The sequence below is a fragment of the Silurus aristotelis genome (genome assembly GCF_946808225.1).
Source record: "Silurus aristotelis genome assembly, chromosome: 27".
In the NCBI taxonomy this organism is placed as follows: domain Eukaryota; kingdom Metazoa; phylum Chordata; class Actinopteri; order Siluriformes; family Siluridae; genus Silurus; species Silurus aristotelis.
The window spans coordinates 10,342,092-10,364,246 of record NC_139600.1 but is presented as its reverse complement, the minus strand read 5'-3'; the positions used below and the strand labels follow the sequence as shown (position 1 = coordinate 10,364,246).

Here is a 22,155-nt window from a genome sequence, read left to right as displayed (position 1 = left end):
AGCAGCAAGTGCTTCGCTTTCAAAATCCAAACATGGCCGTCCCCTTCACCGTCCGTTAACTCGGTCTTTATTTCCCTCTTTTCTTTTTTTCCCCCGCTCTCGGTTGTTCTGAAAGCAGAACACGTGCTTACAAAATAATGCGCCTTACACACAAGCAGATTCAAAGACCAAACCTCAATTTGCCATGAAAAGAAATACACTTATAAGATGGACTGTATTTGAGAGTGATTTTCCATTTATTATTGAATCATCCATGCATCCATTTACATCTTTGTAAAGAAAAAAGCATCAATTCAAAATGCTAAATTTTGTATTTATTTTTTTGGGGGGTGGGGGTGTCCTAATTCAAAAAGGCATTGCTGATTGGACAAGAAAAAAGGACTGCAGTTTCTGTTTTTTTTTTGCAATGAATAATTTTTTTTTTTTGCAGTAGTATTTTTAAGGCCTTTATTTCTTTTGATATTTACTTTTGCTATTTTTTTTTTTTTTTTAAGAAATATTTCAGGTGATGAGATTAGCATGAGAAATTAACTAAAAAAAGGTGTAATAGTGCAAGAAATTATGTATAATGTTTTAAGGACTTTTTAAAAGTCTTTTATTGTCCTATTATTTAGAATAAATTTTTACTTTTAGAAAAAAAATAAAAATTAAATTTACTTGCAATGTTGCGACTTTTTGAACTTTATATCGCAACTTTTTTCCTCTTTAAGAAATGATTCTCGTGACTAACTAAATGACACCTCATTAGCAAATAATCGCTTAACATCACTCCCTTACCTTCTTTTCTTTTTTCTGGATTGAATTACAGCAGGAGTCCATCCATCTTCTATTTACTATCTGCACTGTGTGATACTTTTGCAGCTTGTGTGTGTTGATCACTGATCTCCATTCTTTCTTTTTTTTCGCTCAGAATGAGGGACTAAAACAAAGAAAGGGGAGAGGTGCAGGAAGATGTTTCATCAGAGACGAATGAGGGGAGCGAAAGGAAAGAGCAGTGAGTGTGTGCGAGTGCGAGAAGAGAACAACAGGATGTGTGTAGTTGCCGAGAATTAATCAGAAGGCAACAAAGCGCACAACCAGTTTCTGCTGAGAGAATCAATCCATTTAAGGAGCTCATCAGCCTTCCTCTGTCTCTCCTTTTCTCAAACACACACTCTCTTTCTCACAGACACACACACAAGGAGAGGGCTATTCACTGTGTCTCGAGCTGCTCCTGGTTAATTATCTCACAGCAGCAGTCTCCCTTGTACAGACGAGAGTATTTTTTGGCCTCAGCTCCACTGAGATTTATAGCCCTCTTTTTTGCAGTGAAAAAAAATAAAATGGTGGAAAAAACAAAAGACTTTACGTTATTCATTACCTATTTATTTCAAAATAAATACCTACACCATTTATCCTTTAAAGGCAGAATTCTGCTGCTTGAGCATACTCGAGGATTGTATTTAGAATTTACCTTTTTTTGAAACGATTATTTTCCTTTCTGCACTCTGAAAGTGTATCGAAGTCAAAAGGTCGTTTTTAAGCAGCACTGAACCATTTGGAAATAAACTGGATGGAAGAGACTGCTGGGGCACTCTGCACAGAGCCAAGAGGTCAGTGTACCGATTGTTGCCGTGATGGACGGCTGACCCATCCACTGCCACGCAACTTTAGAGCCGTGACTGTGCGCTAACAAACACAAAGCTCTCTGCAGTGCTCAGTCAGCCGCTAGTTATCACCGGCTGATTGGCCCTGACGATGACCGGGATCGGTTGTTCAGCCAAGTGGTTTATTGTAAGGGAAAACAAAAACAAGGAACGACAATATGGAAGAGCAAATGCGAATAATGATTCATGCTGGTGTGAAAATGATAGCTAGTCTAGTTTATTTGGTAACATCCCAGCACGTGTGAGTGAGAACCTGTCACATGTCGCTGCACCTGCTACATTCTAGCTAAATGGAAAATCACGTTTAGGCTTGTTTTGTTTTTCTTCTAAATCCACTTTGGCATCTTAGCTTCGAGAAAGCATTCATATATTTCCGCAAAACGACTTTACAATCTTGTTTCCTGCAGACTTATTAAGGCAGGAGTCAATTTAACAAATTTTGCTATAAATCAATAAATAAACCTTGTTAGCCAGGTGTACTTTTCTCACACAGTCAGTCATTTATTGATCAGGTTATTGAATATCTGTATCACTGTGTGATATAGAAATGACTGTATGTTCATCAGTTTGGTTTCAATTAGCCTTTATGAATGGCCATGATGCCGGTACATGGCAGTCAGTATAGAATTAAGTGCATGTTTCTTCTTTCGTGTAGTAAAAAGATTTTTAAAAGTTTTTTTTAATTAGAAAATATTCAAATATTTTTTTATTTAAAATATTTTAGTTATTTTCAAAATGTATTTATAGTGAAAGCTGGCAGGTGTAATTCTTGGGGTGCACTGAACAGCAAAATGTGAAGTTTGATACAAACTTGTTTCAGTCTGTATAAATCTTGATTCCTGCTCAATAAACTATTAGCTGTTGGCGTGGAGCGGGTTGAAAAAGTGGACTTGAGAACCTACAGCTGATTTCATTACGCTTCACCTCAGTGACTAGTATCTAAAATGGGATATTTGTACATTATTCTGAATTCTATTCATTATTCTTTGTGGATGGTGTACATTATGTTCAATAAAAATGTAAAAGGTGGTGTTTGTGGTGGTATAGGTTTCAATACATAAATGCCTTCAAACTCCACTCCTTACACTGAATGTTGTTGTTTTTTTCACAACAGAGTACAAATTAATTTTGTTTGTCACAGCTGTAGTCTGGTCCTGTTTTCTGTGTCCTGATTTTGTGTCTGTCTTGTGAGCGAGTGTGTTTATGAATGTCATAGATGTTTAGAAAACGTCTGAGAGGTTCATTTAGTTCTAAAGACACACAATACTTTTTTATTTTCAGCTTAAAGACAGAGGAGCCTTTAGATGGCCACCTTAAAAAGAGACGTAATGCTTTAGAAGACAATGTAGTAGTATATAAATAAATAAAATTTTACCTCACAATGCTGAGAATAGACCCTTGAGCCGTAAAGAGAGTGATACAGTGTAGAGCGTTTGGTCAAACGTTCTCTGTGGAAGTAGAGTGTGCAATATCACACAAGGCCAAAGAAGGAAACAAAATAATATTACATTTCATCTTGTAACTTCGATTGGGTTACGGAGCGGCAGGGCAGTAGGTAGCCTTGTCTCCTCACAGACCTGTTTGCTACCTCCTGGGTCCCTTGTACCCAAATTGCATTTTAGTTTCTTCTCATCTCTACACCAAAAGAAATTCTGCACTCATCTAACATCGTTAGAGAGTTAGAGCTTTACTGTTTTTGGATGACACATTCTAGATTAATGTGTGTAACATGTCAGGGTCAAGAAAACTTTGCAAATCACTTTTTTCCAAGCCCGATAGGAAAAAAGAGTCTGCTCTCCAAGCCTGACAATATTATGTTAATTTTTAACCGTTGTGCCTAATGTGAATATGATGGCAGGTTAATTATCGCAATTTTCGTTTTTAGCAGCTGAAAATATTACATTTAAAATAACAGTTGATAGTATGGGCATAAGTCAGCTGTAAGTATTAAACGAAGCTCCATTGCTTAAATATCTTTTCCTTTATTATAATGTGCACTTAACAGTTTGTGGAACGATATAAAAATCATTTACAGCCACACATTTGGATACACAATTTATGGATAGGAAGTTAACACAGGAATTGTTGTAGCTTTGACTATATTGCTTCCGCTTCTTCTTCTTTCAGCTGCTCCCATTAGGGGTCGCCACAGCTGATCATCCGTCTCCATACCCCCTCCTCTACATCTGCCGCTTTTAAACCAACTACCTGCATGTCTTCCGTCACCACAATTCATAAACCTTCTCCTTGGTCTTCCATTTTTTTCCTCCTTCCTGGTGGCTCCATCCTCTGCATTCTCCTACCAATATACCCCATGTCCCTCCTCTGCACATGCCCAAACTATCTCAATTGTACCTTCTTCACCTTGTCTCCAAAATGTCCTACATGCGCTGTCCCTCGAATAAACTAATTTCTAATCCTGTCCATCCTCGTGACTCCCAACGAAAAAATCTTCAGAAAAGCATCTTCAGCATCTTCCACCTCCAGCTCGGCCTCCTGTCTTTTACTCAATGCCACTGTCTCTAAAGCATATAACAACGCAGGTCCTTTAAACGTTCCCTTTCACTCTTGCAGATACCCTTCTATCACAAATCACTCCTGCTATCACTCTTCTCCACCCACTCCACCCTGCCTGCACTCTTTTCTTCACTTCTCTAACACATTCTCAATTACTTTGCACTGTTGACCCCAGGTACCTGAAATCTTCCACCTTCTCCACCTCTTCTTCCTGCAACCTCACCCCTCCACTGCCTTCCCTCTCATTCACACTCATGTACGCTGTCTTACTCTTACTCACTTTCATTCCCCTTCTCTCCAGCATGTACCTCCACCTCTCCAGGCTCTTTTCAACCTGCTCCCTACTCTCACCACAAATCACAATATCATCCACAAACATCATAGTCCATAGAGACTCCTGTCTGATCTCATCCGTCAACCTGTCCATCATCACTGCAAACAGGAAAGGGCTCAAAGCCGATCCTTCCTGCAGTCTAACCTTAACCTTAAACCAGTATGTCGTTCCTACTGCACACTTTACTGCTGTCACACTGTCCTCATACATATCCTGCACCACCCTTAATTAAACGCGTTGAAACCACTCATTATTACAAATTCTTAGCCCTTTATGGCTTGTAGAGCAAAAGTACCTATGCAATTTTAAAAGCATCTTATGATTTAGTGCTTTAGAGTCTGTTTAAACAGAAACCCTGGTGTGTTTTCAATCGAAGTGTGGTTCTTTGGAATTTAAATCCCAACTATGACAATAGGAACTGGATGTGTCCACTTTCTCCTGTCGACACACCCAGTTCCTATTGTCATAGTTGGGATTTAAATTCGCTTTATCCCAATGATGGACTAAATGATATATTCACTTCTTCCACTTTTGTTTTGCCTTTTCTTTGTTTCAGAATTTCCTGGTTTTTAATCTCATCCAATTTCCTGACTTTGGTGGTCCTAATTTAATATCGGAATGCAGAATTCGACCATGATATTTATGATATTTGCCCCTGCAAAGAAAAAAAAAAAACATTAAACACTGTTTGCACATTCAGCTTCTTGGCATTTTGCAAAGAATGACCCCTAACTCCAGCACCAAGCGATATGTGGGCTCAAGTGTAGGTCCCATTGGACAAATCGGTCCTCAGTCTATGACCACACCACATGCCCTAATAGAGATAATGCCACTTACCTGTTTGCGAATAAACTACTTCCTGAGTAAGTCAGACTGTCACAGTTACTGTCAGACCCTCATCCTATCCCATGTTCCTCAGCACTGCCAGCCCAGTAATACAAAGGTTTATTTGCAACATTTGCTTTAATAAAACCAAAAACCTGCAATTGAGTTTATTTTTCCACTTCGCAAGTATTGATTTTATATAGTCATAGTTTGTTTTATTAGCAGTGATGACAGTGGCAAGTTAGGATGTTAACAGTCTGTCTGTTTGCAACGGCACTTCCGATTTTAGGCTTTTATGCAAAAGAAATTGTGATGCTCATCAAGCCCATTAATTTTGTGATGAGCGAAATGCTCCTAACACTTTCCAAATTAAGCAATAAACCTGAACCAGATTTAGAAATCCATTTATTGTGCTCCTGTTGGTGTCGGAATGAAAACGCTGCTGTTCGGTTTTCTTCCAATAAATGAATAAATACTGCTTAAGTGGATTATTGGATTATTTAAAGACTGAAATAGAGAATTAATTCTTATTAGTGGTAATATCCAGGGCAAAAAGGACATGTGCAGTATTTATGCATGGATAAAATTTTTTTGGAGACGAAATCTATAGATAATTAAAAAAAAACAAAAAAACATGTAGATCTGATGTGCTATGAAAATATGAATATGTTTATGTACATACAAACATATATGTATGCTGAGTTTTTTTGTAAACATTTATTAATCACTTATTGGTGAATATGTTCATTTTGTTATCTGGGAAAAAATGCAAGAGACAAATTTGACAGACTGAAAGAAATTAACACAAAATCCCCACCTTCTCTCTCATGTCTACGTTTATTTGTACGAATTTTAATATTAATCTTAATAAACTACTTTATCCCTGCATTTAAATTAGAGCAGGCATAATTTTGGACTTGTCTTTATACAAATCCATTCAGTCACTTTTGCACTGCAAACATAAATGACAACTTCAGCTTGTCAATGTTGATAAATGGCCATGCTACAGTGTAAGCGGAATAATCCATGGTTAGGTTTGAGCGACACCATATTTTTTTAATGCACTCCACAGTGCTGCCACCTGACGTGAATGTGTATTCACATAAAAAAAAGTAAGATCCATTTAAAACAAGCTAAAGAAATAGGACGAACAGATTATAGAATAGAAGACTCTATGATGTACTTTATACAAATACCGGCAGCCATATTGTGTTGTTCTTATAACTTTTATAGATGGTTCTGGCAGCTATGACTTTTTCTCACAGCCTTTGAGTGGGTTTAGTAATTATTGTTTAGTATTCATTTCCATTGATTTTTTTATTCCTGGCAAAAAAATTGTTAATAATCCAAGTTCATTTGGTGAAAGAATTATTACACCTTCTAATACTGCTTGTACTTTCTTTGGAACACATTTGCTGATTTCTCCAAGTCAAGTCAAGAAGCTTTTATTGTCATTTTGATGAAATGAAACGTTTTTCCAGAACCCTAGTGCTACATAGTCAACATAAAGCTACATAACAGAAAACACAGGGCTGAAGACTAGTAAGTGCCACATAAAGTGCATCGTGTGCAACCTGGTGCAAACAGTACAAGACAACACAAGACAGTGTTGGACGAATACACAAAACACAAAATAGCGCCACCAGTAAACCTGCTGTATATTACACAGTGCGGTGTGTAAAAGAGAACTGAGTACAGGAGTGAACATTGTAATAAACCAAAATGTAAACAAAAGGGTTTGTAAAAAACAGCATGTAAAGTTTATAGTAATGAAGTGATATAATATGGATGGTGCTGAAGACATGGATGTGTGAAGTGAGTACGAGTATGTGTTGAGTCCGGGTTGTATTGATCAGTCACACAGTTTAGTCACAATTGAGTGTGTGTGTGTGTGTGTGTGTGTGTGTGTGTGTGTGTGTGTGCGTAAACTAGCTAACCAAGAATTTTTGTGCTTTATTTTTCAAAGCATTAGACCAGAAGAAAAAATTAGTTTCACAGTTTTATGCAAAGTTAAAATCAATTACTGTTTTAAATGACTTGTTCTAATACAAAAATCCTGTATGCTACATTTTGGTTTTTGACCTCTGGTCACAGGCATAGTTTTAGGCGATCAGCAAATGAGATGAGCTCCATCATTAGTAAGTGAAGCATTCATTTTAGATGTATTAAATTGTGTATTTTGGCTTCATTGTTGTATTTTGTGCAGCTGTATGTACATCTGGTCCTCGGTCTAACACTTAGCAAACAGGTACCAGCTTGAGTAAATTACAACAGTCATTAAATGAAGCGATTTACTGAGTAAGTAAGAGAACAGGTGAACGAGTGCTTCAGTAAATGAATTAACTATGTATTGCATGAGGAAATGAGCGAGTTAATAGGCCAGAGAACAAAGCAGGCATCAGGTGAGTGTGTGTTGGGGGAGACTGATGAGTCAATAATTAATCCAAACGACGGAAGCAGGGTTCAGTTGCGAGCTCCTCGCATAGGATATTAAATCTCTCTTCCGAATTAATGAAATAAAGGACCTCATGAGCACAGACTCCCAAATCAAATGCAGCAATCACCGTTTCCTTTGCTTGCACCTCACCCTTGTTCAGAGTGAGTAGCGAGGCGCAGACGCCATTGAATAATCAGGTTTTTGACTTTATAAAATCACTTTATTGCAACATCACATTGTAGATTATGACACAGGATTTTGTAGGTAATACTTTTTAATACAAATTGTATCTTGATATGCTATTCAGAGACATTTGGGGTTGAGTCTCGGGTCTTTGCCCGATCTACGCTCCAACCGGGGGCATTTTATTGCACGTTGAAATAATAATAATAAAATAATGTAAAAATTACTGCATTATTATTTATACGGAGTTGTGTCTAAAAAAAAACTGACCATAGCACCTTGTGAGGTCAATTCTAGACATTGGACAATATTGCTTAAAGAAAATAAGAAACTTGGACTGCACAATAATCAAGGACAGGCTTTTTTTTTTTTTTTTTTTTTTTGCAATAACTTGCATTTTTAGGGCTAGGGTTGGAGTTATCCAAGTCCAAAATCATGTAGCAGTTCAGTCAAGTTCAAAAGTGAATTAGTCTGAATTAAGTCCCGAATCAAATTCATTTGTTTTAAGTCAATGAATGTTTGACTGAATTATGACTCCAGACTAACTTCTAAAGTTGATTTAACTTAGTCATAGCTTATTAATAAGTTATTTTTCACAATGCTTGTTATTTGTACTCAAATTACTGCTAAATAAACCTCCAGAACATGTCTGAATTTTCATGGCTGCTATTATTTATTATTGCCTGCACTGTAGCCAAATCTATGGCTGGTAATTGTTTGGATATTAATGGTTATGCTTCTTACTGACTAATACTGCTTTATATACTGTAATTAGATTTTCCTCAACTGTTGCACTTGTGCCTGATATTTGTGTTCATTTGTTCTCCTGCAGGAGCCTTGAGGTCAGGATGATGCAAAAACCCGGATCTTCGGTGGCTTAATTCCTCTGGGAGGAAGAAGACGGATTAGGGAGAAGTAGAGCAAGGTGACAGAGGACCATGCACACTTTCTCTTGTCCGCTGGATGCGATATAGCCACGATGCCCTTTGCTTTTTAAAAAGAATATAGAAATTTATCTCCTACTCGAGCCCTTGGTAACTTATTGAGGAATACCGCATGCATCAGCTGTATTTACAGAGCTAAAGTTTTGAGATCCGCTAAAGGACTACATCCGTTTTTTTTTCTGATCTTTCTTGCTGTCTAAATGGTGCCTACTAATGGAGAGAAGAAGAAAAGATTTTGAAGAAAATCAAGACACAACCAGAGAGTGAGAAAGAAAAAACAAAACAAATCTGCAGCACTGAGAATACAGTCTTTGGAGATTTCGAGTGTACTTCTCTACAGTCTGTTACATAATCCCCCACTGTAGAAGGAACATAGCTGTCAAAACACAATCCTACCCAATATTAACCTCTGTTTATTAAGTTGAGCTAACCGTTTATCTAGGATTTGCTCTATTCAATTCGTGGTAGAATGACAAGGGAAACTACGTCTTCATGGTGGCCCATGTGGCTCTTAACCTTAATGGTGTACGTTCATTTTGCAGAGGCCCTAGAGTTTGGGGGTGCGCCGGGTCAGTGGGCTCGCTATGCCCGCTGGGAGGCAGGCTCGATTGGAGAGCTAAGCTTTAGTCTGAAGACCAATGTGAGCAAGGCTCTTGTACTCTACCTGGATGATGGAGGTAACTGTGACTTTCTCGAGCTCCTGATCGCAGAAGGACATCTGAAGTTGCGTTTTGCCATCCACTGTGCTGAGCCGGCCACCATCTATATGGAGACACGTGTAAGCGACGACCGCTGGCACATGGTCCTCCTCACGCGCAACTATCGCGAGACCATGCTTATGGTGGATGGTGAGACCAAAGTGGCAGAAGTCCGCTCTAAGCGCAGGGAGATGGCTGTGGTCAGTGACCTCTTTGTGGGAGGAATTCCTCCAGATGTTCGCCTGTCTGCCCTCACCTCAAGCACAGTCAAGTACGAGCCTCCGTTCCTGGGCCTTATTTCCAACTTGAAGGTCGGAGAGATGCCTCCTAGTCTGCTGAACAGCCAAGGAATTCAGAGTGACCTGGAGTACTTGTGTACCAAGCAGAACCCATGTCTCAATGGAGGATTCTGTGTCGTCCAGTTTGGAGAGGTGCATTGCGATTGCTCTCTTACACGCTTTAGGGGGAAATACTGCAAGGAAGGTAAGAGGAAGACCCTAGTGTTGCTTATTGAAAAGATTAAGAATGCGCAATTGTTTTTGAAGAGCATGAGAGTAAGGGTAGTGCAAAGCAGTACACAGAATACAATCTTGTAGAAAGAAAGTGCATATCAAAGCATGGCACTGTGGTTTTGTCATGTGTCGAGTTTTGCATATTCTCCTTTTGTCTAGATCAGTTCTGTATCTGTTGCAGCTGTGGCCCAGATCAAGCAGTTAATAGAAATTAAGTTGCAGTCAGATTGCTTTTAGTAACCATTTTAAACAAAGGTTATGAAGTAATGGTCTACTTACTTGCATGAAGTATTCTACACTTAGAAAAATGCCTAAAGGTTTTTTCTATTTATTTTTTATTAATGTCTGCGTTTTCTACTTTGATCGTTTTCTAAAATACATAGACTAAGGGTTCCTCAAGGGAAATAAAGTCAAGAAATCCTTTAGATTGCTAGATTTAAGAATGTAATATAGTGAGGAACATGTTTCCGGTGTTTGATTTGTTGCTGTATAGCGTTTCCTTCCCATAATGTCTTATTTAGTCTACATTTCCGACTAAACATATCCTACACCAGATTTTAGTGTAGCGTACAATTAAGCAAGTTAAATCCTTACCAAATGATAAAAGTAATAAACAATTTTACATTTAATGGTCAGGAACACAGTTTGCTGCCACCTCTGAAAGCTAATGCACTGCAAGGGAGCGTTTCGCCCCCAGTCTGGCCTTCACGTACGCTTACAAAGCACGGGCTTTCAAGATGGATGAAGCCAGGCTGTTTTTTTTTGTACTTTGCCTTTCCCTAAAACAAATTTCATCCAATTCCCACCCAATCACTCTCTTCCTTCCATCCCAGAATGCAATTTAATTTCCTGCTGAGGAGCTCTGACCCCAGTGCTTTGCTTGTTTTCTCTTTTTCACCATCAATTTTTGGAGAGATTTAAGCTTTATCACTCCCACATGCTTTCGAAATGTTCTTTTCGACTCTAACTCACTCTTACATCTGCCTTGCTTTATCTTCTTTTGTTTATTTCAGGTCATCTTTCACTCTTTTGCCTATAATGGTATTATGATTCTCTTTTTCTTTTCTTTTTTTTGTGGCTCTCTTGTTTGTTAACTTCCCTGCCATTTATCTTCCCACACTGTTGTCTATACTAAGTTGGATTCTTAATTTTCTCAGCTGTTTACTGGATGTTCTTTTCCCCGATATCACCCATAAGTCTCTTCCCCTTCTCTCTGTTTTCTATGTCTTTCTGTGCAACTTAAAGGGAAGCCTGTAAGATTTAGTTTCACATTGTACAAACCAAGACAGCAAGTCGAAGCCTTTGGATCTACTTGTGGCTGACAGCGGCGTCATTTCTGCCTCCTCTCGCATGTTTTTATTCACCCGATTTTCCTCTAATGTGTCTCATTTTCACCTCTCTCGCTGCATTGTTCTCCATCTCACCGTGTTTATCCTCCCCCAACCCCGCAGCACCCCCGTCCTCCTCCCGTAGCGGGACAAAGTGTATCCTGGTGGAGTGCTGATACCGTTTAGCTGTTGGCATAAGCAGGATACAGAATACCAATGCACGCCCACTCTGACTGCAGGAAATATTTGTTTTTTTTCAAAATATGAAAGAACGAGTGAGGGAAGGAGGAAGTGGATGTGCGAGAGAGTGAGGCAGAATGCTAATTGGTTTATTTGTTTTTATGTTGCTGACTCATATAAAGGCACTAAATCAGGGGTTGACATTTGAGTCTGTTATAAGTAAATTCTCTTGTCCGAATATGCGTTTTTTTTTGCATCTGATGTTTCCTGTACACAAGGATTCGCCTGTATAGGCACTCTGTACATTTGCATACCTGTCCGTGTATAAATATACAATTAGCTAATCATTTATGCAACAGAGTGTGCAGGCTTAGTTGCAGAAAAAAGACAGGTCAGTGTTTTTTTTTCAACCTCAAGCAAATTTATTACTGGTGTAAAATCACTTTATATAATAAAGTGAATGCAGTGCTTTAAAAAAAGTATATGAGATAAGCATTCCCAAAATTTAAAAAAAAATTTCAACTACGAGGTGTGAACTACGCACATTTGGATACTAACAGATAATGTATTATTAATTAAACTGCAAATTGGCACCAACACAAGACTTATTTTAAATGCTTCTTTTTTATTCCAAAAACAAATCAGCACACTCTAATAATAATAATAAACCTATACTGAAAGAAAAAAAATTCCTGTTGTCTCTGGCGTTAGAAGTCTACAGATGCCAAAGCAAAATGGTCTGCGTGGGCAGACACAGTGACACAAATTCGAAATGTTCTTGGAAAAGACACAGAGTGGGAGATGAAAGAGAGTGTATATGAATGAGGAATGAAGTAATCACTCCTACCTTCATCTCAGAAATCCAAACCCCCCCCCACCAGCACCACCACTGCTGCCACCACGTCCATTTTCCTGTAATTGCACACTACTCTACGTGCTTGCTCCCTCTCATTTATGGTGCCTATGAACCAATCACTTCCTCCCTCCTTCCCACGGCACTGGGGTGTAATTAAAACGGATGCCTAATCACCTGCACGGGCCATTGTTTTAATAATTGATCGTGACCTCGGCCTGCATACGCGCAGGTGCTCTGTGCTGTATTAGTGCACCACATCAGAAATCGGCTGTAATTAAAGGTTAAGCGAGCTTTCCAGAATGACAATGGTGATATTAATATTTTTACCCTTTGCCCCCATTTCATTTTTGGATAAATAAATTCAGATAGCTCAAAGAAATTATTGCACAGCTGAACATTTTGATATTTAGCGAGGTTATTAGCAAACATATCAGCATGTAGCGCTTCCTGGGATGTTGCCAAAATTTGGATTTTACCTCTGACGTTATAAAGCAGTAGCTTTTTATTGGTTTCTGAAAGGAACAGAAACAAAAGCAACGGCTGTTCGAGCAAAGCTTAGCGCTGATAACAGGAGCATAATCAACCGATTCTAGCCGTGTTAGCGGTTCTCATTTTTACATTAGCACACAGCAGTGAATGTATGCTCGGTACCCCTTTACACACTTGCTCACATGATTTTAACAAGACTACTGTATTCTCACACTATGCATTTTCTCAATGCTGCGATTAGATTTATTTTTTTTCCTCCTATGCAGAGGCTGGGTAATAAAGGAGCTCAGGCACTGTTAAAATGAATCGTTTTCTAATCCATATCTCCACTCAGGCAAAATGTCACAGCAGAGCTAGTTTACTCTCCAGACAAATCCAGTTTCTTTAATTACAGATATGAAATCCGATGTGAAGCAAATGAAAAATTGCCCGAGTCGCAGCACCGCCTAAGCCTGAAACGCATTAGCGTATTAAATCTAGCTCGGTTTTTTTCTCGCTTTCAGTTATTGCCGAGTTTATAGGTTTACGAAACTGTTGTAAATTGGATCCGTAAGTATCAGTTTTGTGAGTAAAACGTGGAAATACCTGAGGAACCTGAGTGACAGTAAGAAGGTGCTTAACTAGCCTGTTATTGAATGTATAGAACAAAAAAAAGCTATTCACTTAAATAGTGGCATTTTGACAGTGATTGTATAAAAGTAGGGTTTTTTTTCCCACTCCTTCTCTCAGCCGTATTGATTTTAGCATGCTAAGAGTAGGCTTGTCTCTTCAGTGTCACCATGTGGCAAGTTATTGCATCACTCTGCATATTAAATCAAACGGTAATCCTTTAACCTGCCTGATGAAGGAATTGGTCTCAGTCTTTAATTCCCCAGCAGCTGCTTGATTGTTTTTCTACTTTCATCCCATAAAATGGTCTATCCCTTTCCCATAAGATGGAACACACACACACACACACACACACACACACACACACACACACACACACACACACACACACACACACACACATACATGCACACACCCAACATACTGACCTTTCTTAACTTGCATCCGCACAGCAAGACTGTTCTCACTTCATCTCTCACTCACTTGATCTCACACAACAGTGACCTTTTACAGTGACTCATACACTCTCTCTCTCTCTCTCTCTCTCTCTCTCTCTCTCTCTCTCTCTCTCTCTCTCTATCTCTCTCTCTCTCTCTCTCTCTCACACACACACACACATATACACACACATATACACACACACATGCGTGTGCACACAATGCCCAAGCATATTAGTACTTCACAGCTTTGTAAATGTCACATTCTGGCATCATCATGCAATTATGTACATGCATCAGCTGCATTCTAATATATACTGCATTTGAGCCAGTACTGTAAACTTGCATACAAACACACCTATACACACACACACACACACACACACACACACACACACACACACACACACACACACACTGCTGCCCACTTTGTCCCCATATATCCCCTGTGTCACTGAGGCTCTGACACCGTGGTAGCAGGATTAGATGGGTGGTCAGGGAGTGGAGGACATAAAGGAGAGTAATACATCATGGCAATAATTACGCGTATACACACGCGCGCACATAATTGCACTTTAGCCCCACTGGCAAGGGGATGGAGCCTCTGAACATACATGAGATTGATGATCAGGCTCTGGTCTTTACCCACACACACAGGTAGCTGAAAGCTACACTACCCCTTTTCTGTTATGTTTTGACAGCTCCATTGGACATGTTGACCTTGCGAAACATTTATCAAATCATCTCTGAGTCATTCGTCCAGCAGCGATCGTTATTGATAGAGTTGCCCAAAAGAAGTAATATTTACCTCGGGTTTTTAAGTCATGGTTCGATTCAATTTTCGTACAGTTAAGGGGAAGAAATACAAAACATTAAATTGCTTGGAATCTTTTTTTATAATGTTGTTATTTGTATAATTATTACATCTATTATTTATTTTTATTATATTAATTACATTGAGAAATTGATTAAATAAAATTAAATAAATTCTCTCAATATGCCTTTGTTTGTTGTACAGAAAATGCAAAACCGCTGGCAATGAAAGGAAGTCATACATTTTGCACACACACAGTACAAATAGTGTTTTCGGCACACTGAACAAACCTGCAGTCCCACCACTTAGATTAGAGGGAACTTCAGTACGAACAAATGTACCTTTGCACCCCTATTCGATCGATTACTTATTCCAATAGCGTTCAACTGACAATGTGTGTGTCCATTTTTGATATTGTGTTATGGTACTTGCCATAAAACAGCCCATGTCATATGTCACATGACTTGGCTTCCTCCTGTCAACAAACATCATGTCAGCTTGTCATCAAAATGCATAAAACAGCAGTCCTTAAAGCAGAATCTAAAAATTTATTTGGCTGAAAAAATATTTTATATATATATATATATATATATATATATATATATATATATATATATATATATATATATATATATATATATATATATAAAGAAAGATTTGTCAGTACGCCTGACCCATCCAAGGTTCATCACGAGTGCTAAAATGCTGACCTTCGAGGAACTCATCGTTTATCCAGTTTCAGGCGTTTCATACGCTAAACATTCACAGGAATGACTGCTGTGAGCTGGGAACCACCACAACCGGGATCTTCACTGACAGAAGTACAGCCATCTTTGAACCGTTTACACCATTAAAAAGTCTTACTGTGGCTGAGCATCTCATCACTGTACTGTGCTTGAAGTCTTCTGTAGATATCCACAGCTTTTACACTTTTATTTAAAAAAAGGTTTATTACCACATGCTGTTCCAACATTGTCTTTTATCATGATTAACGGTCTCTGGACTGACTCGGGACATGTGCGCCACCTATCAGTAATAGGACACACTGGACACTTATAACTGCATGTAGTACTGCCACACTAGCATCAATTTTTATACATGTAATTTTTTTAATCCTGGTTTGACATGAACAACCCTCTTAATAATGTCTATATGTAGGATTATGTCTGTCATGTCAAGGTGTCATGTAGTCCTATTAATTACAAGATAGATAGATAGATAGATAGATAGATAGATAGATAGATAGATAGATAGATAGATAGATAGATAGATAGATAGATAGATAGATAGATAGATAGATAGATAGATAGATAGATAGATAGATAGATAGATATTATTTATTAGCATGGATGGGACACGCTATTGTGGAAACACTGACAAAACTGAGCAACAATAATTTGCAGCATTAAGGTCTTCTGTGTGTAATTTATGATAGTCATCTTTAATAAAAAAAATTGGATGCGCTGCCAAACATTGCCATGAAGTTGCTGACTTTTTAACGAGCGCTCGAACCTGTTTATGTTTTACCTCAAAAGCTTTTGCTGAAAAGGAAACAGCTGAGTCAATCCTCTATGCGCCAGTTTATATCCGTACTAACTAGGCCATAGTTTATTGTTAGCTACCCATTTTTGCATACTCATTTAGGTTTCTAGGAGACCAACACACGCAGGACCTCTGTAGTCTTAATAAATTAATACTTAGTTGATCATTGGGAATTCCTCATTTTACAGTGGTAAAATCCCCATGATACTGACTACATATACAACCCACTGTCATATACTCACAGATGCAGGATATACATGGAATGATGATGCACAGAGGACAGAGCTTTGATGGACAGATTATGGTGTTTCTTGGATCACTCTCCACACCGAATTCTTTATTTCAACCTGACAGATTTGTGAATATTTAGCGAGATCCACGATAATTCAAATTAAACGTGTCATTTTCATATGAGGTGTAATAATAATGAGGGTTGGATTGGAAGAGTGGATGTACAATTAGACATGCACGGTCATCACCCACCTCCCAATCCCAGATGTGGGAAAAACGTGTTTTGTAAGGTGAAAGAACGATTAACCATCTCTCCATGAGTTCCCTTGAGTGCTCTATCTCTTGTCTCAATCTCTTCATTTTGGAGACAGGGCTGGAAGACGTCCAATGGGAGAAAGAGGGAAAGAGGATCAGACTGGATATTGAATTTTTGCTGTTTCTCTCTCTTGCCAATGCATGTAATGCAAAAACCCTTAACCGCTGCAGTATGCATTTTCAGCATACCCCCTCAGTGTTCCCCCAACCAAACCTGCCTGTCTGTCTTTTCTGACTGTTTGTGTCATGATAAAGAACTTCTGATGCAGTATGGGTTTCCTTTTTCTTCATTAACTACAATAACAAGATCTTGCTTTCAGCACAAGCACAGAACCAAGATGATGGTTTTGTATACTAAATGTATACTGCTTTTCTGCATATCCAATGATCACCAGGCATTAGCTTGGGTGCAGCAGCTGATCTGGACAAAATAGATTTAGTAGTTTCATTACATCTTCTATATCTTGTTCAACTCTTGCTTTTGAAGCACATTGCAAGCCATTTCCCTACAGATAGCAGAGTGCCACACTTGTCTAACTGGCTCCTTAGAAGATAGCCCGATCCTGATATTTTCTTGAAATCTTTATATATTTTCTTAAAATGAAACTGTCAAATCTTTTCTGACTTTAGAGACATCCCAAAGGATTTCCAGACCACCACACAAGTGTTATAATGACACTCTCTGCTTTAAATATCTCTATCTGTATTGGAAGTAGTGTGGATTAAATCATAGTAGTATTTCTACCCCAATGGCACAGTTGTTTTTGTTTAAACCTGCCTTTAAACCCAATTTGTTAGTTCAGTTTACCCCTAAAAAATACCAACAAGAAGCATAATTAAAAATGTAGCTACCATCACAATTTACTAAGGATGAGTAAAAGAAGTCTTTAAATGCATCATTCATTACATTATCAAACTCGATCAAGACTTTTTTTACTCAACTTGCAAAAAAAGTATTAACCCTTGGCTGGAACAACTATTCCAGCCTAGTCTAGCCCAGTCCCGATATGCACTTTTAGACTCAACTCAAGAAGAATAGTATGTCATAATTGTATCTATAATTGTATCTGTATTGCTTGTTCATCCCGACTAACATGCGTATTCAGTTGCATCTCTATCACAGACACGTATGTATTTTCCATTAAGGCTGTTATGTATTAGTGTATGTAGTAAATCTTGTGAATGGAACAGGAAGCTGTAAAGGTGTAATGTGTAATAGTCAAATCTTAAGTCTCTAAGTAATCTTCTTCAGGTTGCTAAATTTTATAAACATAGATTTTCCTGGTTGCTCTGAAAGAATAATTTCATTAAGGTTGATAAGTCCATCTCTATTTTTCTTTCTCGTTCTCTCTCTCTCTTGAATGTTTGATGAGAGTATTAATTACATAACACCAAGCATTCTGAAGTGAAAATACCTACATTTTCTTTCCCTCAGCCAAAGCAACAGATGGAATAGAGACATAAATACAAGTAGAGAAGGCCAGCACATTTTTTTTACCACCTCTGACCTCTTATTGTCAAAAAGCATGCTTTGTGTCATTTGCTTTACTGTGAAGAGGAAATGTTTGAATGCAGGGCAATAATAATAAAGTTGCTTGTCACGCTTCAAAAAGAAGACTTCCAGGAATTTATTCCAGAAGTGGCAGGAACACTGGGAGCGCTGTATTGCTGTGCAAGGGAGACTATTTTGAAGGTGATAGTGTGTAAACATCGATAAATAAAGTACTTTATTGTAAACAAAGTAAGACTCAACTTTTTGATAACACCTCCTACTAAGTATCTGTTTTTCTTTTGTGTGTTGCATATTGATTAGATTAAATTAGATTAAACTTTGTCATTGCACAAGGTACAGTGCAAGGCAACGAAATGCAGTTAGCATCTAACCAGAAGTGCACTGGTAGCAGTGTAAAATATTTAGACATGTAAAGGTTCATAAGGTTAAGATATATAAGCCGTATAAATAACGACAGGTGAATGAACAATATGAAATGAGCAATATGAATATAAATAAACAGTACACGGAAAGGTGAATATATATATATATATATATATATATATATATATATATATATATATATATACAATAAAGGAGATATTGTATACATTGTTTATAAAGTATATACGTATACATGTGCAAAATGATATGCAAAATGCAGAAAGAAGGCTATTCATGTGCTGTATGTGCAGTTATTATAGTGCAATCCTTAGTATTACATTGTGTATTATGAGCTGTGCAACCCAGAGTAAGCAGTGTATAGAATGTAGTTCTGTGTGTGTCTGAGATGGGGGGTGGTAGTAAAGGGGTGGTACTCATTAAGGCATGTTGCGGTGGAGTGTTTTGGCACTGGCATGATGAAGGTTATCTTAAAGCAGGTGGGCACAATCTAGGGACAGGTCGAATAAATCCATTAGGACCCCCAAGCTCTTCAACACTTGCTCTGGGAACACGTCCGGGAATGCCATCAGGCCCTGCAGCTTTTTGTGGATTGATCCTGCTCAGCACTAGGCTGCCATCACTTGAGGAGAGTGTAAGAAGCTGGTGGTCCCCCAGGAGCTTGGCTTTGGTGATGGGCTTGCAGTCACACATGGCCTGGATGTCCTGTCACATATGCTGGTTGTTGGATTTGGAGAAGTGTTCCTCAGTCCTTAACTTGTAGCAGTGTTTGACCATCTTAATGCCATGTCTCAGGTTATTCCTGGCTGCACTGTAGGCTTGTTCATCACCAGTCCTGAAGGCAGCGTTGTAAGAGCCTTCAGTAAGAGGTAAACCTTTTATCCAGGGCTTCTGATTCGGGTTCAGAGCGATCTGTTTCTGTGTGGTAAGACTGTCTATTGTAGTGTTTATATAGTTCTAAATAAAGGAAGCATAGCCTTCAATGTCCGTGTGGAGTCACAGGTCGTGTGAGTGGCAAACCTTTTCAGTATTTAGATTAAAACCCATCCTGCAGTACAGAGTCTGCTCCCTCTGGCCACACTTTGATCCTCACTGTGGGTTTCACACATTGGATGAGTAGTGACTACTTGAGTAGGAGGAACAAAGAATTGTTTGTCCCAGGTGGGGGAAGGGGGTAGCTTTGTATGCATCAGGTTTGTTGGTGTAAACATGGTCCAGGGTTTTGTTTCCTCTGGTGTTTGCAGGAAACATGCTGGTGGACTCTTCAGAGGTCTTTAAGTTGACGTTGTTCAAGTCACCCGCAACAATAAAAGCAGTCTGGATGTGTTCACTGTTGTCTGCTTACGGCTGCATGTTGTTCTAACTTGGCTAGATAGGATGATATTGGAATAAAAGATAAATAAATAGATGAGCCTTTTTTTTCCTTTTTATGATCCATATATGAACTTGACATAAGGCAATTTTCTGTCAAATGTTTTATTTTATAAAATTTGAAATATTTCACAGGAGTGAATGTGTTCAGGTAACAGGATAGAAATATAGTGTCTGATTTCTGAATTATTAAAAGAATTTTATATTTTACAACACAACCAGTTGGATCTTGGGTAGTGTAGTTTATCTCTGTCATAACTATTAGATATATGTGCCTTCTTCGCTGCCATCGGATCCCCATGGTTGTCTTGAGTTTCAGGGTTTTGTGCATCTCCGTGGCGTAAAACTGATATTGCGAGCTGTCGTCGTGCATCAGTCGGCCCCTGGGGCTCACACAAGACAACTTGTTTGTGCGCTGTGCCGAAAAATCGTCTGTTGGCAAACGGAGGTATGAGCGAACGAGCGCCGAGAGGAGCTACTAGAGCATTCGAGAGTGATAGCCATCCTGCTGCCGCTGAGAAAAGACAAAAACTGGGAACAAAAACAGAACTTGGCTGTAGAGTGTAGATGTGTCACAAGGAGTAGCTTTTTTTATTATTATTTATTTCTTTTTTTTATCATTTTTGTCTGAAAAGTCGTGACTGAGATGCTGAGACACTAAGGCTGAGGAAGGATTTCCACCCGACCTCCTGCGATTCACACAGGCATGCAGCAAGAGATAAAGGAGGAAAGAGAAAGTGTGTAATGTATCGCCTGTGTCAGTAAACAGATGTTGGGCTGGTTGGTGTTGTCTTTATCAGGTCCCCCTCGTTCCCCGAGCCATTTTCACTAATGACTAAAGCCAGTTTACCAAACAGGCAACTGCTCCTACACCAGGCCCAAAAACAGGAAGCCGTAATAATTCCCATTTATCAACATCACCAGACTCAGTAACTATCAGTTGGTTATTTTTTTGGTATACATTTTTTTCTCTCTCTTAAATTTAACATCCTTGGTGGTAGCTTAGCATCTGTCCCATCAAATTACCAAATAATTAAGGGGTTGAAACGCACTGAGCCTGCCATGGCTTGTCTTTTTTTTTGTTTTGTTTGTTTTTTCTGCTTTCTTATTGAGATAATTCTGCTGATGACACACTTTAGTCAACACGTTTTTTTCCAGTGGTCCTCAAAGTGTGGAGCACACCCCATATAATAAGATGGAATAAAGACATGACAGGTGGGGTGCAATGAATGGCAATTATTATTATAAATTTTTTGTTTGAGCTTTTTTTTTTTTACACACTCAAATCAATCGCAAACAAACAATTAAGTCATTAATGCGAGTAAATTAAGACATCAGTTAGTGTACCTATCGTCTTTTATTTTCTTTATTTTTAAACTTTGTGCTGTTTTGGGTTATTGATTTAGGATGGGGCTGGAAAAAGTGGGAAATGGCAGAAAAGGTTTGAGAATTATTGTTATAATTAAAACATTTACTAAATGTAAAATAGTTGTGTAGGCTTTTTTGGATAAATGTAATGACTGTAATAATAATTATGGAGTGGGCCAAGTCTTTGTTCAGTATCAGTAACTTTTTTGCTGAAAGGTCACATCACACATTACTAATTATTTTTCTTTAGAAAACACTGTTTTATCAATTCCTCATAACAAAATGTCACTGGGTTTGATTTTGAGTGATTATTTGAGCAATCGTGGCATCACCATTAATAAATTAAAAGTGAGAAATGCAAAGTCAGTCATCATCTACGCTATACGGATAAAAGTATTGGAACACCCGACTTTTCCAGCCATATGTGGTTCTTTCTTGAACTGTTACCACCAATCTTGGAGGTGCACAATTGTATAGAATGTCTTTGCATCCAGAAGCATTAAATTTTCTCTTCTCTGAAATAAAAGACCCAAATTTGAGACCCAATTCACAAATCGAGTTCCATGAAGATATGTTTTACATTGGTTGGAAGATCTTGAGTGGCCTACTATAAAGCTCTGACCTC

General features: G+C 38.4%; 1 protein-coding gene across 11 annotated transcripts in view; it reads left to right on the top strand.

Annotated features, from left to right (window-relative positions):
* The window catches only part of nrxn2b (neurexin 2b), a 664,725-nt gene that overhangs the window by 80,782 nt on the left and 561,788 nt on the right, over positions 1-22,155 (top strand). For all 11 annotated transcript variants that reach the window (XM_083532478.1, XM_083532485.1, XM_083532477.1 and 8 more), the window contains exon 2: positions 8,775-10,067. In XM_083532478.1, the coding sequence (XP_083388604.1) occupies positions 9,356-10,067 (712 nt within the window). In that variant the 5' untranslated portion in view covers positions 8,775-9,355. The remainder of the gene's footprint in view (positions 1-8,774; positions 10,068-22,155) is intronic.